This window comes from Oncorhynchus mykiss, chromosome 23, assembly GCF_013265735.2.
Source record: "Oncorhynchus mykiss isolate Arlee chromosome 23, USDA_OmykA_1.1, whole genome shotgun sequence".
Classification (NCBI taxonomy): Eukaryota; Metazoa; Chordata; class Actinopteri; order Salmoniformes; family Salmonidae; genus Oncorhynchus; species Oncorhynchus mykiss.
The window spans coordinates 20731003-20748896 of NC_048587.1; the positions used below are offsets into that span (position 1 = coordinate 20731003).

The 17894-nt window shown below is 45.0% G+C and overlaps 1 protein-coding gene across 1 annotated transcript; it reads left to right on the forward strand.

Moving 5' to 3' along the window:
• The first annotated feature begins 10058 nt into the window (after positions 1-10058).
• Positions 10059-17297, forward strand: LOC110503089 (nuclear valosin-containing protein-like). The gene is made up of 7 exons (XM_036960857.1): positions 10059-10289; positions 11040-11174; positions 14465-14691; positions 14800-15175; positions 15335-15553; positions 17127-17189; positions 17289-17297. Exons 1-7 carry the CDS (start codon positions 10059-10061, stop codon positions 17295-17297), a joined length of 1260 nt encoding a protein of 419 aa, XP_036816752.1.
• The last annotated feature ends 597 nt before the right edge of the window (positions 17298-17894 follow it).

Below are 17894 nucleotides of genomic sequence, written 5' to 3' on the forward strand. Positions count from 1 at the left end.
GGTTTTCACTCAAAATCTCACGATACATGGCCCCATTCATTCTTTCCTTTACACTGATCAGTCGTCCTGGTCCCTTTGCAGAAAAACAGCCCCAAAGCATGATGTTTCCACCCCCATGCTTCACAGTAGGTATGGTGTTCATTAGATGCAACTCAGCATTCTTTGTCCTCCAAACACGACGAGTTGAGTTTTTACCAAAAAGTTATATTTTGGTTTCATCTGACCATATGACATTCTCCCAATCTTCTTCTGGATCATCCAAATGCTCTCTAGCAAACTTCAGACGAGCCTGGACATGTACTGGCTTAAGCAGGGGGACACGTCTGGCACTGCAGGATTTGAGTCCCTGGCGGCGTAGTGTGTTACTGATGGTAGGCTTTGTTACTTTGGTCTCAGCTCTCTGCAGGTCATTCACTAGGTCCCCCCGTGTGGTTCTTATGATCATTTTGACCCCACGGGGTGAGATCTTGCATGGAGCCCCAGATCGAGGGAGATTATCAGTGCTCTTGTATGTCTTCCATTTCCTAATAATTGCTCCCACAGTTGATTTATTCAAACCAAACTGCTTACTTATTGCAGATTCAGTCTTCCCAGCCTGGTGCAGGTCTACAATTTTGTTTCTGGTGTCCTTTGACAGCTCTTTGGTCTTGGCCATGGTGGAGTTTGGAGTGTGACTGTTTGAGGTTGTGGACAGGTGTCTTTTATACTGATAACAAGTTCAAACAGGTGCCATTAATACAGGTAATGAGTGGAGGACAGAGGAGCCTCTTAAAGAAGAAGTTACAGGTCTGTGAGAGCCAGAAATCTTGCTTGTTTGTAGGTGACCAAATACTTATTTTCCACCATAATTTGCAAATAAATTCATTAAAAATCCTACAATGGGATTTTCTGGATTTTTTTTCTCATTTTGTCTGTCATAGTTGAAGTGTACCTATGATCAAAATTACAGACCTCTCATCTTTTGTAAGTGGGAGAACTTGCACAATTGGTGGCTGACTAAATACTTTTTTGCCCCACTATGTGTGTGGAGTAAAGGTGGTCTAGAGTTTTATTATCTCTGGTTGCACATGTAACATGCTGGTGAACATTTGGTAAAACTAATTTCCAGCATCGGTCTGTGGTGGTAAATAGACAGCTACAAATATAGTCTACAGCTTATCATAAGGTACTCTACCTCAGGTGAGCAATACCTAGAGACTTCTTTAACATTAGACATTGTGCACCAGCTGTTATTGACAAAAAGACACACACCCCCACCCCTCGTCTTACCAGGCGTAGCTTCTCTGTTCTGCTGGTACATGGAAAATCCCGCCAGCTCTATATTATCCGTGTCGTCGTTCAGCCACGACTCAGTGAAACATAAGATATTACAGTTCTTAATGTCCCGTTTGTAGAGTAATCGTAGGTCATCAATGTTATTTTCAATGATTGCATGTTAGCAAGTAGGACGGATGGCAGTGGAAGTTTACTTCCTCGCCTACAGATTCTCGGAAGGCAGCCCGATCTGCGTCCTCTTATCCTCTATCTTTTCGTCACGCAAATGACAGTGATTTGGGCCTGTTCCCGGGAGAGCAGTATATCCTTGTCTTTGGACTCGTTAAAGGAAAAAAGGGGATCTGGAAAGATACAAATGTAAAAAGCATGTCAAACATAATTTATATGTGAGAATTGTCAGAACAATCTGAGATACCAAAAATATTTTCCACCTACGCTGACGTGGAATCGCCCCCTAGTTCACAACCTCATTCAATTGTAGCTGCTTGCAATGGACAGGAATCTAAACAGCTTTTACTTGTATATCAGGGAGAACTTGACGGCTGGTGAAGAATTCCTCAGATGCCTTGCAGCCAATAAGCCAGTCCCTGACTTCCTCAAAGGACTCAACCTGTCGGACGCAGGGAAGGCAGTCAAGGCACCAGGTGTACCAGAAGACCGGGGCTATGAGAGGCAAAGTCTGCGGAGAAAATCTCGTAGTCCAGCAAAGGAAAGCAGGAGCAAGAGCCGAGCAAAGAGCAAGGTGAGAAGCAAGAGCCGCCCGCGCAGCAGAAGTCGTACCCGAAGAAAAAGCCAGGCAAGAAGCAAAAGCAGACCACGGAGCAGGAGTCACAGTCGTGGAAAGAGCCAGGTCAGAAGCAAAAGCAAGGCTCGTAGTAGCAGCCGAAGCCGAGGGAAAAGTCAGACAAGGAGCAAAAGCAGAGCAAGGAGTAGGAGTCGCAGCCGTGGAAAGAGTCAGGGCTGAATGGAACATCACCCAGACCACAGGGACAAAAGGAGCCCCAGTCGGAGCTGTAGCGGCAGTAGCATCAGTAGTCACGCCTCCGCTTACAATGACCTGCTCCAGTGCCTCAAACTGGAGGACAGTATGCCTTCCATCAAGAATGCCATTCTCACAATCCAGGTATAGTATGAGAACGACATGTCATCATGGGGTATGGTAAGTTAATGAATGTTCTACAGACCTTGTGAGATCCATTTTGCTGCAAAACTATTAATTATATCTGCAGTGAAGAAGGCTAGGCAATCTAACAAATGTAAAATAAATTCTCACAATAAAACTCATTGTCTTTTCTATTTGTTCCATAGGCCAATAACTTCAGCAGAGAAATCCAGAGCAGCAGTATTCCAGGTTGGCCAGAAGACAGGAATTTCTTCAAGTTCCAGATGGGCCTAATCCAGTCAGTGGACAGGAAGTTTCCCAGATGAGACAGCAGGAAACTGACAGCAATCTCCTCCCCCACGAGAGAGTGGGCTGTGATTTATTCTGGCTGCAGGGCACTAGGGAGGTCTCGCCTGTTCAGAAACAGGAGGAGGTTGAGGATGAGGAGGACTTTCTTTATGGGAATGAGGATAACCAAAACAACGCCCTGCCACCCTGCCTTTTGCACAGTCCACAACCATTACCCAGCAAAGCTATGCAGAGGTTTCACCGGCAGGCCCTCCTTACGATCAAAGCATGCCTCTGTGAACCATGGTGAACCATGGTGAAATCCAGGACTTCAAGTTGCCTCTTCCACTGGTCCAGTTCAGTGTGAGGCCTGAATCGAGGGTACAGCCTGTCCCTGCTCCTGATGTGAAACCTGCCCCCACTGTGAAGGAGTGTGAGAAGATCAAGACCATGCTGAAAACCATTGGGCACAGCGGAGATCAGTAAGTTGATGATCAAGCTGCAGCAGCAGACGGATGGGAAGATGCCGGAGCAGAAGGATGGGAAGATACCGGAGCAGAAGCAGGAGGAGAAACTGGCGTTACCAGCACCAATGCTGCCTCTTCCTCTTGTAGCTGGGGAATCACAGGAGCCCAGACTGGCCTCGCCAGCACTTGGAACAGCACCAATACGACAAGCACTGGAGTCTTTATAGTCCATTATTAAAGGTGAGAGCAGTCTATATACAACACATTCACTCTTACAGGAAACATGTTAATCTATATTACTTACCTGACTAATTGCATTTCACTTGCTTTCTTAACAACAAGGGAGAAAAGTGCCGAGAGTGATCCACATGATAGCAACCATTCCCAGAGGATTTCAGGCAAACAAAAGGTAATTTGCCTGGCAGTATCATTCTATTCACACTCTTTTCTCTGAGATAAAACTAATTATTGCTGATGATAATTACTCCTGATGTACAGTATCAGTCAAAAGTTTGGATACAACAATAATTCCAGGGTTTTAATTTATTTGTACATAGTATAATAAAAGTGAAGACATCAACACTATGAAATAACACATGGCATCATGTAGTAACCAAAAAAGTGTTAAACAAATCAAATATATTTTATATTTCAGATCCTTCAAAGTAGCGACCCTTTGGCTTGATGACAGCTTTGCACACTCTTGGCATTCTCTCAACCAGTTTCATGAGGAATGCTTTTCCAACAGTCTACGCTGAGCACTTGTTGGCTGCTTTTCCTTCACTCTGCTGTCCAACTCATCCCAAACCATCTCAATTAGGTTGAGGTCGGTGATTGTGGAGACCAGGTCATCTGATCCATCACTCTCCTTGGTCAATTGCCCTTACACAGCCTGGAGGTGAGTTCTGGGTCCTTGTCTTGTTGAAAAACAAATGATAGTCCCACTAAGCGCAAATGAGATGGGATGGCGTATCGCTGCAGGATGCTGTGGTAACCAAGCTGGTTAAGTGTGCCTTGAATTCAAAATAAATCCCCCGACAGTGTCACCAGGAAAGCACCAGTACACCACCTCCTCCATGCTTCACGATGCGAGCCACACATGCGGAGATATTCCCTTCACCTAATCTGCATCTCACAAAGACACAGCGGTTGGAACCAAAAATCTCAAATTTGGACACATCAGACCAAAGGACAGATTTCCACTGGTCTAATGTCCATTGCTCGTGTTTCTTGGCCCAAGCAAGTCTCCTCTTATTGGTGTCCTTTAGTAGTGGTTTATTTGCTGCAATTCGACCATGAATGCCTGATTCACGCAGTCTCCTCTGAACAGTTATTTTCGATGTCTGTTACATGAACTCTCCGAAGCATTTAATTGGGCTGCAATCTGAGGTGCAGTTAACTCTAATGAACTTATCCTCTGCAGCAGAGGTAACTCTGGGCCGTGGTGTGGTGGTCCTCATGAGAGCCAGTTTCATCATAGTGCTTGAGAGTTTTTGCAACTGCATTTGAAGAAACTTTGAAAGTTCTTGAAATTTTCCGGGTTGACTGAACTTCATGTCTTAAAGTAATGATGGACTGTCATTTCTCTTCTTGTCATTATATGGACTTGGTCTTTTACCAAATAAGGCTATCTTCTGTTTACCACCCCTACCTTGTCACAACACAACTGATTGGCTCAAACGCATTAAGAAGAAAATAAATTCCACAAGTGAACTTTTAACAAGGCACACCTGTTAATTGAAATGCATTCCATTTGCCTACCTCATGAAGCTGAGCAGAATTCCAAGAGTGTGCAAAGTTCCCATCAACACAAAGGGTGTCTACTTTCAAGAATCTGAAATATAAAATATATTTTGATTTGTTTAACACAATTCCATGTGTTATTTCATAGTTTTGATGTACAAATAAAGAAAAGCCCTTAGGTGTGTCCAAACTTTTGACTGGTACTGTATGTTGTGTACAGTATGTTTCTAGAGCAAAGATGACCATGCGAGTCAGAGGAGATCGAGACAGGACCAAATGAAAAGGAAAGAGACTCTTGTGAAGGAACTGGAGGAATTGCTAAAGCAGGATGGTACAATATTATTCATTATAGACCCATCTTTTCTGTCTACATAATTTAAGCATTATTTGTTGATTCTATCATTACTTGCAAATAGAATGACTCTTAAATGCCTTTTCACTCCTATATTTTTCAGGGTCTAGCTTTTTAATTCCTGTCATCAGGTTCTACTGCCAGAAGTGTGAGGAGTTCTTTGAAGACATGACCAATGCTGAGAGCCACGCAGCAACCCATCGGTGGAATGAGATTAGCATGGCAAGTACTTTTTTTTTAAACCTTTATTTAACTAGCAGCTATAAAAAAAATACAAAAAAATACAGTTGAAGTCGGAATTTTACATACACGTTAGCCAAATACATTTAAACTCAGTTTTTCACAATTCCTGTCATTTAATCTAAGTAAAAATTCCCTGTCTTAGGTCAGTTAGGATCACCACTTTATTTTAAGAATGTGAAATGTCAGCATAATAGTAGAGAGAATGATTTATTTCAGCTTTTATTTCTTTCATCACATTCCCAGTGGGTCAGAAGTTTACATACACTCAATTCGTATTTGGTAGCATGGCCTTTAAATTGTTTAACTTGGGTCAAATGTTTTGGGTAGCCTTCCACAAGCTTCCCAGAATAAGTTGGGTGAATTTTGGCCCATTCCTCCTGACAGAGCGTAACTGAGTCAGGTTTGTAGGTGTAACGGTTTTCTTGATGAAAAGGAGAGTCAGACCAAAATGCGGCGTGTCTATTGCAATCCATGTTTAATGAAGTAACACACTAAACACAAACACTATCAAAACAATAAACTTAACGAAAACCGAAACAGCCTATACTTGTGTAACCTAACACAGAACAATGACATCAGGACACTAAGGACAATCACCCACGACAAACTCAAAGAATATGGCTGCCTAAATATGGTTCCCAATCAGAGACAACAATAAACACCTGCCTCTGATTGAGAACCACTTCAGACAGCCATAGACTTAGCTAGAACACCCCACTAGCTACAATCCCCATACATACACACCACATACAAAAACCCATGCCACACCCTGGCCTGACCAAATAAATAAAGATAAACACAAAATACTTTGACCAGGGTGTGACAGAACCCCCCCCCCTAAGGTGCGGACTCCCGAACGCACCTCAAAACAATAGGGAGGGTCCGGGTGGGCGTCTGTCCATGGTGGCGGCTCCGGCGCGGGACGTGGACCCCACTAATGTCTTAGCCCCTTCTCCTCGCGTCCCTGGATAGTCCACCCTCGCCGCCGACCATGGCCTAGTAGTCCTCACCCAGAACCCCACTGGACTGAGGAGCAGATCGGGACTGAGGGGCAGCTCGGGACTGAGGCAGCTCGGGACTGAGGGGAAGCTCAGGAGTGAGAGGAAGCTCAGGAGTGAGAGGAAGCTCAGGCAGGTTGATGAATCTACCAGATCCTGGCTGGCTGGTGGTTTCGGCAGATCCTGGCTGACTGGCAGATCCTGGTCGACTGGCAGATCTGGAAGATCCTGGTCGACTGGCAGATCTGGAAGAGTCTGGTCGACTGGCAGATCTGGAAGAGTCTGGTCGACTGGCAGATCTGGAAGAGTCTGGTCGACTGGCAGATCTGGAAGAGTCTGGTCGACTGGCAGCTCTGGCTGCTCCATGCTGACTGGCTGCTCCATGCTGACTGACAGCTCTGGCTGCTCCATGCTGACTGGCAGCTCTGGCTGCTCCATGCTGACTGGCTGCTCCATGCTGACTGGCAGCTCTGGCTGCTCCATGCTGACTGGCTGCTCCATGCTGACTGGCAGCTCTGGCTGCTCCATGCTGACTGGCTGCTCTGGCTGCTCCATGCTGACTGGCTGCTCCATGCTGACTGGCTGCTCCATGCTGACTGGCGGCCCTGGCTGCTCCATGCTGACTGGCGGCCCTGGCTGCTCCATGCTGACTGGCAGCTCTGGCGGCTCCTTGCAGACTGGCAGCTCTGGCGGCTCCTTGCAGACTGGCAGCTCCTTGCAGACTGGCAGCTCCTTGCAGACTGGCAGCTCCTTGCAGACTGGCAGCTCCTTGCAGACTAGCAGCTCCTTGCAGACTGGCAGCTCCTTGCAGACTGGCAGCTCTATGCTAACTGGCAGCTCTATGCTAACTGGCAGCTCTATGCTAACTGGCAGCTCTATGCTAACTGGCAGCTCTATGCTAACTGGCAGTTCTGAACAGGCGGGAGACTCCGGCAGCGCTGTAGAGAAGGAAGGCTCTAACAGCGCTAAACAGGCGGGAGACTCCGACAGCGCTGGAGAGGAGGAGGGCTCCGACAGCGCTGGACAGGCGAGGCGCACTGTAGGCCTGATGCGTGGTGCTGGCACTGGTGGTACTGGGCCGAGAACACGCACAGGAAGCCTGGTGCGGGGAGCTGCTACCGGAGGGCTGGGGTGTGGAGTAGGCACAGGATGGGTTAGACCGTGAAGGCGTACTGGAGATCTTGAGAGCGGTGCTGGCACAGGACGTGCAAGGCTAGGGAGGTGCACAGGAGGCCTGGTACGTGAGACTGGCACCATCTTCACCAGCCGACTAACACGCACCTCAGGACGAGTATGGAGCGCTGACCCAGGTGCCATCAAATCCCCGACACGCTCCGTCGGGCGAATTCCATGTTTAAAACACCAACACAGCAACTCCCTCATTTCTCTCTCCTCCAATTTCCCCATTAACTCCTTCACAGTCTCTGTTTCGCTCACCTCCAACACCGGCTCTGGTCTCCTCCTTGGCTCCTCACGATAAACAGGGAGAGTTGGCTCAGGTCTGGCTCCTGACTCTGCCACACTCTCCCTGAGCCCCCCCCCAAGAATTTTTTGGGGCTGACTATGGGGCCTCCGTCCGCGCCGCCTTGCTTGCTTCGCAAACTCCATTCTCCTATATCCTTCCGCGCACTGCTCCATCGAATCCCAGGCGGGCTCCGGCACTCTCCCTGGGTCGACCGCCCACCTGTCTATCTCCTCCCAAGAAGTATAGTCCATACTGTACTCCACTTTGGGCTGTTCTTGCCTGTTGACACGCTGCTTGGTCCCTTTGTGGTGGGTGATTCTGTAACGGTTTTCTGTATGAGAAGGAGAGTCAGACCAAAATGCGGCGTGTCTATTGCAATCCATGTTTAATGAAGTAACACACTAAACACAAACACTATCAAAACAATAAACTTAACGAAAACCGAAACAGCCGATACTTGTGTAACCTAACACAGAACAATGACATCAGGACACTAAGGACAATCACCCACGACAAACTCAAAGAATATGGCTGCCTAAATATGGTTCCCAATCAGAGACAACGATAAACACCTGCCTCTGATTGAGAACCACTTCAGACAGCCATAGACTTAGCTAGAACACCCCACTAGCTACAATCCCCATACATACACACCACATACAAAAACCCATGCCACACCCTGGCCTGACCAAATAAATAAAGATAAACACAAAATACTTTGACCAGGGTGTGACAGTAGGCCTCCATGCTCGTGCACACTTTTTCAGTTCTACCCACAAATTTTCTATAGGATTGAGGTCAGGGCTTTGTAATGGCCACTCCATTACCTTGACTTTGTTATCCTTAAGCCATTTTGCCACAACTTTGGAAGTATGCCTGGGGTCATTGTCAATTTGGAAGACCAACTTTTCTCCAATACTATAGAGCCATTACCATGTCGATCAATGCTTGAATAGAAACCTAGTTCACACCCCCGATGTTGAAGTCAACACAGTCGCTACAGTCCCATTAGTTTTCTTTGTAGCCTCGTTTGAATGTTGCGGTTGCGCACATTTGTACGGAATGTGGCGAGTTTGCATTAGCTAGCTTACGTGTAATAACGCTTCACTAATGCAGTTATCAAATGTGACAGGACACAATGAAGGTGGCTTCGGCAGAGTGGACAACCGACTCAATCAGAAAGTTGAGCAGGTAAAGACAATTTTGGACTAGCTATCCACGGTAACAACTAGCTACAAAATTAACAGTAATAATGGTTTGTTACTGTATTGGAATCTGTTCAATTTTGTTTGCTGGTATTTGAGTAACCAGAGCGGACAATGTTGACATTTCTTCAATGGCAGAAGACCTTCAGAGACTCCACAGGTGAGGTTTGCCATAATTTCCCCCTGTACTCTTTCCACAGCTTTGCCTTTCTGAACACCTTCAGGGTTTATGCACATAAATAAAGGTTAAATAAAATAAATAATAAAATAATATTGTACCCTCAGAATGGACTATGGCAGGCGAAACAAGACTGCATTCAGGATTCAGGTGGAAAAAGGTCAGCAAAAACCTTTTCTTCATACAGATAATCAATCTATTATTTGACTTCGGAAGCCATTTTTGATAGTTTAATAATGCCACTGACGATCACAATGTTCTCTTGCCTTTTGGTGAAAGTATGTTAGCCTGTCTCTCCGAGAGAAAACCAGATATTGTTATTCTCGCTTCCTTTTCCCTTCTAGTCCATGGAGTGATATGCGATGAATCTGGAATGACAGATCTGGAGAACAAGCACTTAGCCAAGAGAGCCAAACACAGTCAGAAGGATGCTGGGTAAGGGTCACGCCATCTGCTCATAACCTTTTTGATTTGTCACCTGAGTGGCGTGACTAAACTGTTCATATTCTGGTCTTTTACAGTGATGGCAGCAGTAACTCGGATGACATGAGGACCTTCCCGAACAACTGGTACATAATCCTCTACTAATTCCCATATAATTAATTTGTCAGGTGTACCATCATTAGCTGTTGCTTATTACCATGTAATATAATAAATGGCAAAGAGCTTCAGGATGCTATGCTAATAGACTGAACTTGTTTTTCCTTCTGATTATCCCTTGCCTGACCAGCCCATCAACGTCATGAATAGCTCCCCAATGTCCCTGTACAAGAAGGGTAACCCAGAGAGTGGGACTTCTCCCAAGAGGGAACAGTCTGCATCAGACAGCCCTGCCCAGGCTCAGTCCACCCCTCATAGTTGTGGCACCAAGGTGTCTGCAGGGGGGTGGTTCAAAAACAAGGGCAGAGGCCCGGAGCAGGACAGCATCCTCATTGACCTGTGCAAAGAGGAGGCAGCCAGTCCTGCAGGAAATGTATGTCTTACAGCTTCCTATGCTGTCTTTCATCAGTTGTGGATTGCTACATGTCTCTTTGTCTCACAATTTGCTATAACAATTTGAATGCTTCTATTGACTTCACCAGAAGCAGACAAATGTCTCAATGCTTGAGCCCGAGAAGAAATTTTAAAAAATGCCAATTTAAAAAAAATCGAAACATCAGAAAGAGGGAGTTTCAAAGCGAAATGATGGCGACAGAGGCCAGTATCATTAACAAGAAAGGTAAAGGCTGCTTCCCACCTTACTTTGCTGATGTTTAAGAAGTCTAACATTGTAGTCAGTCAAGGATACAAACAATATACAGCAAACAGTTGAACATGTCAAGACATTTTACATTAGCACATGAAGTCAGAATGGTGTGTGTTTTATAAACTATAAGTTGTCCTCTGATTGTTCTAGCGATGACAAAATCCATTGAGCTACAGTATTCTACATTAAAGTTTGAAAATGTTGGTGGCAATGAAGACACATTGGCGGTACACTTGTTACATTGACATCTTTCCTTTAGTATTTTGTTTGCTTAGCTGTGGAAGCTCATTTAGATGTATCCAGGGTTGTGTTTTGATGCAGTAGAGATGATACCTGAACTTGTCCAATAAGAATGCTCGTATTCATTTCCCATTTCAAAGCATTTTGCTACATTGTATTCTACTGAACATGATGACCCAGGCGCTGAACCATAATGGCTTGTAGATTGAATTCCTATCTGGCTCTTTGTAACTGTAGGAGGTGTGCAAGCTGCTGATCCATATGCGTCACCCAGAGGTGTACCAGCAGCTGGGGGTTGTCCCTCCATGGGAGTTTCTGCTCCATGGTCCCCCTGGCTGTGGAAAGACTCTCCTGGCCCAGCCTGTGGCTGGTGTGATTCTGGATCAAGGTTACTAAAACATTTATATTTCATTTTTATATTATTTAGTGTTAGGGATAGAAAGCAGGCATGGGAGGCTAGGCTAGTTATTTGTATTGAATCATTTTTTGGGGATGTCACTTTGCAACTGGTTGGCAGTAATACAAGGTGACGGGTCAGGTTATAGGTTTGATTTTATAATTTTAAACCCATCTCAATGTGACGTGGATTTTAAAGGAATAGTCTGTGAGAGAGAGACTGATGTAAAAAAAAATATGTTGGAAGTGAAACGGGTCCTGTGCTGTTAACAGTGTAGCTTCTTTCCCTGTCACCATACTGGACTCAAACCAGTGGTCCTCTGCTCGTAGACACACGTGACCGTCCTACTTGACAACATACCAACCGTTTGAGCTATCGAAAAATATCTTAATTCAATAGCTCATCGGCGACATTTCAAGCTAGCTGTGCAGTGCACCTACGGTACATTCTTAACTCCGTTACATTCACTCCTTTTAAACTCACTACACAGCGAGCGACCCCAGCCGTTGAGCTGAGCCCAACAGCCGATTAGGGTCATGGCACCAGTGAAATAAATGGACGTCAGTGTGCTGCTACTCAGTAGCTGTAAGTGAGTCAGTGTGCTGCTACTCACTCATATTATTATCTATCTTGATGCCTAGTCACTTTACCCTCCCTTCATGTACATATCTACCTCAAATACCTACCTCGTACCCCTGCACATTGATCTGGTGCTGGTACTCGTAGCTCCATTGTGTATTTTATTTTATTCCTCTTGTTACTATTTTAAACTCTGCATTGTTGGGAAGGGCTCGTAAGCAAGCATTTTACGGTAAAGTCTACAACAGTTGTATTAGACTCATGTGACAATTTGATTATCTTGACAACGTACCAACCGTTTGAGCTATCGAAAAAGACCTAATCGATAGCTCCATCGGCAACATTACAAGCTAGCTGTGGCGTGAGCTTATGGTACGTTCTTAACTTTGTTACAGAGCAAAACTCTTTCGCCCATGTTTACACCAATCCACTGCTTTTTAACTTTAGTAGAAAAGGCAGAATCTAGTAGGCAACCTACAAACCTTTTTTTGTCTTTCTGTTATCTAGTGATCGCTAGTAATAGGGATGCACAAGCTAGGCCTATTTGAAACATTGCCATCTCCCAGACACATTTTACCTGCCAGATTCAGTAACTAGACAATCTTCAAAAAGCTTAGGTTTTTGGCTGAAGTTTAGAAAAAATCTAATTGAACATAATTCATGATGGATTTTAGTTAGTTTTGTAGTCAAGTGTAATAGTTTTAGTTTTTCAAACGGGTTTGTTCATTATTTTGTTTTAATTCTTTTTTTGTTTACTATAATAACCTTGGTCTGAATGTTGATTTAATTTTTTTCTCACTACTGTGCAAAACCTGTTTTTTGGTAGCACTTTTACACATTTCCTGGAAAAATCTACAAATAATATAGTGGTTTCTAGGTGACTTATTAATTTCCCTCTGCGTTACCAGGAAATGGAGTTGCCCTTGCTGAAGGTGTCTGCGCCAGAGCTGGTGTCTGGGGTGTCAGGGGAGTCTGAGCAGAAGCTGTGGTAAGTGTCACTCCTAAGTAGGGCTGACACCATTTAGTCGATTGTTTGGTGGATAGGCTTTTGGTCGAGCAGTCGCAAATATACAGTGTATCCGGAAAGTATTCAGACCCCTTGACTTTTCCAAAATGCATTACATAATTTTTCCTATCAGTCTACACACAATACCCCATAATGATGAAGCAAAAACAGGTTGACATTTTTGCAAATGTATATTAAAAAAATATATATTTTACATAAGTATTCAGACCCTTTACTCAGTACTTTGTTGAAGCACCTCTGGTAGCAATTACAGCCTTGACTCTTCTAGGGTATGACGCTACAAGCTTGGCACACCTGTATTTGGGGAGTTTCTCCCATTCTTCTCTGCAGATCCTCTCAAGCTCTGTCAGGTTGGATGGAGATCGTCACTGCACAGCTATTTTCAAGTCTCCAGAGATGTTAGATTGGGTTCAAGTCCGGGCTCTGACTGGGCATCTCAAGGACATCGAGACTTGTCACGAAACCACTCCTGCCTTGTCCTGTTGGAAGGGGAACCGTCACCCCAGTCTGAGGTCCTGAGCGCTCTGGAGCATGTTTTCATCAAGGATCTCTCTGTACTTTGCTCCGTTCATCATTCCCTTGATCCATTCAGGCTAAAGAGTTCAATATTGGTTTCATCAGACCAGAGAATCTTGTTTCTCATGGTCTGAGAGTCTTTAGGTGCCTTTGGCAAACTCCAAGCAGGATGTCATATGCCTTTTACTGAGGAGTGGCTTCTGTCTGGCCACTAGTGTAAAGGCTTGATTGGTGGAGTGCTGCTGAGATGGTTGTCCTTCTGGAAGGTTCTCCCATCTACACAGAGGAACTCTGGAGCTCTGTCAGAATGACCATCGGGTTCTTGGTCACCTCCCTGACCAAGGCCCTTTCCCCCCCCGATTGCGCAGCTTAGCTGGGAGGCCAGCTCTAGGAAGAGTTTGGTGGTTCCAAACTTCTTCCATTTTAAGAATGGCGGAGGCCATTGTGTTCTTGGGGACCTTCAATGCTGCAGTTTTTTGTTACCATTCCCCAGATCTGTGCCTTGACACAATCCTGTCTCAGTGCTCTACGGACAATTCCTTCAACCTCATGGCTTGGTTTTTGCTCTGACATGCACTGTCAACTGTGAGACCTTATATATAGACAGGTGTGTGCCAAATCATGTCCAAATCATGTCCAATCAATTGAATTTACCACAGGTGGACTCCAAGTTGTAGAAACATCTCAAGGATGATTAATGGAAACAGAATGCACCTGAGCTCAATTTCGAGTCTCAAAGTTCCAACTCTCGGAAGCAAGATGTTTTGTTGTTGTTGGGGAAAGCCCTACTCCTGAGACCTTACTGTCAAGCTGCTACACACGTTTTTTAAATGTTATTTTACAGCTAACTGTGGCTTTTTTTAAGGACCGCTTGCTGAGACTAACAATCCTGGTCCTTTTACCCTTGCAGACCAGCTCCCCCTGCATCCTGTTCATTGATGAGATTGATGCCATCACTCCTAAGAGAGGTGGCATCCAAGGACATGGAGAGATGGATTGTTTCTCAGCTGCTCACTTGCATGGATGGTGAGAGATGCTAGTGGAATACATTTGTTGATTTCATCATTTCATTTTGTTGATAGGAATATCTCCGTTTTTAGTACTTATGATAAAAAATATCAATATGACATATTTTGTTGGCAGGCTTGGGAGAGGATCAATTCACGTTCTCTGGTACTTTTGGTTGACGTTCATCGTCCCTTCACTCATCGATATGTTCCTCCAGACCTGAACTCTTTAGCTGTCACAGCCCAGGTGATGGTTATTGGTGCTACCAATCGGCCAGGCTCTCTGGACCCAGCGCTGCGCCGGGCTGGACGCTTTGACAAAGAAATCTGTCTGGGGATACCTGACGAAGCAGCTCGTCTCAGGTGAGTGGGCTTGTCTCCTATAATAATAGTGGTGTTGACAAGAATGTGGTTGCTAGCTCTGGTGTTGCAACTGTAAGTCACCCGCCATGTGTTGATTCCTGCTCTCAGAATTCTGAAGACCCTTTGTCGGAAGCTGAAGCACCCTGAGGACTTTGACTACCGGCAGCTGGCCCGCCTGACCCCTGGGTATGTGGGAGCTGAACTCATGGCGCTGTGCCGCGAGGCCGCCATGAGCGCCGTCGACAGGGTCCTGCTGGAGATGCAGGACAAGAACCAGGGGCTGGTCCCCAAGGCGGAGGGGAGAGGAGAGTCAGAAGGGCCTCAGGGCGCATGTCCTCTCCAACAGGGCCCAGAGGTCCAGGAGGGAGCAGGTGATGAGAGCTGTCAGGCTTTAGCAGACACAGAAAGCCAGGAGATGACAGACCTAATCAATGTACCACCGAGAGATGAGCAGCAGCCTCTGGCCACAGAGACAATCTTCAGGGTGATATATTTGACTCCATTAAGCGTAGACTAGTTGTGTTTTTCACCAGGGCAGAATGCTGTACATAGTATGGGATCTACTATTCCCTCTGACCATTAAGGTGGAATGTTCACCAGATTCAGTGGTGTGAAAATGTTCCACTTCTGTCTTTACCACCAGGGGGAGCTGTGTCACCTGCTGTCTCTGCTGAAGAGCAGTGAATCTCTGTCTGAGGAACAGATGGCTGGCCTGTGCATCCTCATGTCAGACTTCCAGGGCTCACTGGCCAGCCCGCAGCCCTCTGCCAAGAGTGAAGGCTTCGCCACGGTGCCAGACGTCACCTGGAAGGATGTGGGGGCCCTGCATGACATCCGCGAAGAGCTCACCATGGCCCTCCTGGTGGGTATCGCCTCGATAGGCCTGAAACAAGATATCTAATATGTTGGGCTCAGTGTTAGCCACTGCGCACCAACATATTAAGATTTGGACTTAATTTGAGCCAGGAGTTTTTCTGGTCAGGTCACATGGTCAGGAAAAACTCCTTGCCTCCTCCTTAAAGTATAATTGACCAGTTCCTTTGCTCTTGTAGTCTCTAAGTTGGTCAAGTTCAATATCAAACTCTATCGCGGTTAGCTCTCTAAGAAACATTAAACCATCTACTCTAAAAGTATAACACCATACAGCAATTGTCCCCACCCTAGAAGGTCATCAGAACAAAGGAAATATACCTGTTCTGAGCATGTCATTTAGATCAATAGGGATTGACAGTGGGAACTTAACCATGTATAATTGGCTTCCTCACCAACAACATGGTAGTTTGACTCAACTGCTATGATTTGAATAAGTAGCAACACAAGGAACCATATGTCCTCTTTGGGTTCATTTAACAACTGCATGATGTCAGTCAATTTACACGGTCAATAGCAGTGTTCACAGAGTTAATGGCACATTGTAAATGGGGCCGGGACGATACCATTATCTATATATCTTTTCCATGGCAAAAATTAAAACAAGCTGTCCGAACTCATTGGTTCTTTATAAACCTGCTGTATGTAAAGTATTGTGTGCTACAGCTTGGAAAATACATTTGACTCTGGATGACAACATAATGGTGTTTGTTTCTAACATTAGGGCTGTTTTCCTAAAGAAGTTAGTGTTTTGTCAGCTTGCTACAATACTAACGAGTATAGTGGTACTAGTATCATCTCGTCCCTAATTGTAAATGTTATACATACATAAAAATTGTATGACAGGCCTTTTAACTCTATCTAGTTCTAAACACCAGATTCAGACTGGATTGTGGTAGGGTGTATTTCAAATTTTATTAGTCACATGCGGAGACTACAACAGGTGTGGTAGACCTTACAGTGAAATGCTTACTTACAAACCCTTAACCAACAATGTAGATTTAAGAGAAATAAGTGTTAAAGTATTTACTAAAATAAACGGAAGTAAAAAATAAATAAGAAAAATAACAAATAATTAAGTAGCAACAATAAAATAACAGTAGCGAGGCTATATACAGGGTGTACTGGTGCGAGGGCACAGGTTAGTCAAGGTAATTGAGATAATGTGTACATGTAAGTAGAGGTAAAGTGACTACACATGGATAATAAACAGAGTAGCAGCAGCGTAAAAATGGGGGTGGGGGGACAATGCAAATAGTCCTGGTAGCATGCCAGCATTCATTCAATGTTGTTGACATCAGAAGGAATGCTGTGGTAGTGTGCTGTTTAGATGAATAAGGGCAGTGTGTGTGTAACTTTGTGTGTGTCCATAGGCCCCTGTGCGTTCTCCTGAGCAGTTCATAGCTCAGTGCTCCTGCAGGGGTGTTGCTAGCTGGGCCTCCAGGCTGTGGAAAGACCCTGCTGGCCAAGGTACCATTTGCCAACTGCTAAAATAAGTAGAATGTTGAAGGCTTGTTTTAAGTAATTAATCATTTAAAACAGTATACCATTTTCTCTTATTTCAGGCTGTTGCCAATGAGTCTGGACTTAACTTCATCTCTGTCAAGGGGCCAGAGTTGCTGAACATGGTGAGACGTTCAGCTATACAGATTCCTGGAGTGCCTCGACGTCACTCTTTTCCCTGTGACCCTTTGCCCTGTCCAGTAATATTGCCTCTGTGTTGGTAGATCTGCTGAAATGTATATTTGTAACTGAAGTGCCCCACTGAAATCAATAGCATCGCCGTAGCTCTCGAAAGCGTTCTCACAGAGAGCAGGCTTAATTGATCCAATAGCCTTTTTCTCAACCTTTATTTAACCTTTATTTAGCTAGGCAAGTCAGTTAAGAACAAATTCTTATTTTCAATGACGGCCTAGAAACAGTAGGTTAAGTGCCTGTTCAGGGGCAGAACGACAGATTTGTACCTTGCAAGTTCAAACCCCCGAGCTGACAACCTTCCGGTTACTATTTCAACGCTCTAACCACTAGGCTACCCTGCCGCCCCCCAAAAAGTATTGTGCATTATTTACTTGGAGAGGGCTCCCGTTACCTGTAGTCACAGACATCAATAACCTTAATTGGCATTACATCAGATACATTTCACACTGGGAGGTAAGATTCCTAACTCATGCCCACTGACTTTATATAATGTGAAGTAAAACACAAAGGATCCTGGGGACCTGAATTATTATCTTTGCATTATGTAGCTAAGACATTTTTGCGTCTCTTTTATTCAAGCTGTGCGTTTCGACATGAGTTAGACATCGTTGTGTCTCTTGTCCCTTCGTAGGTCG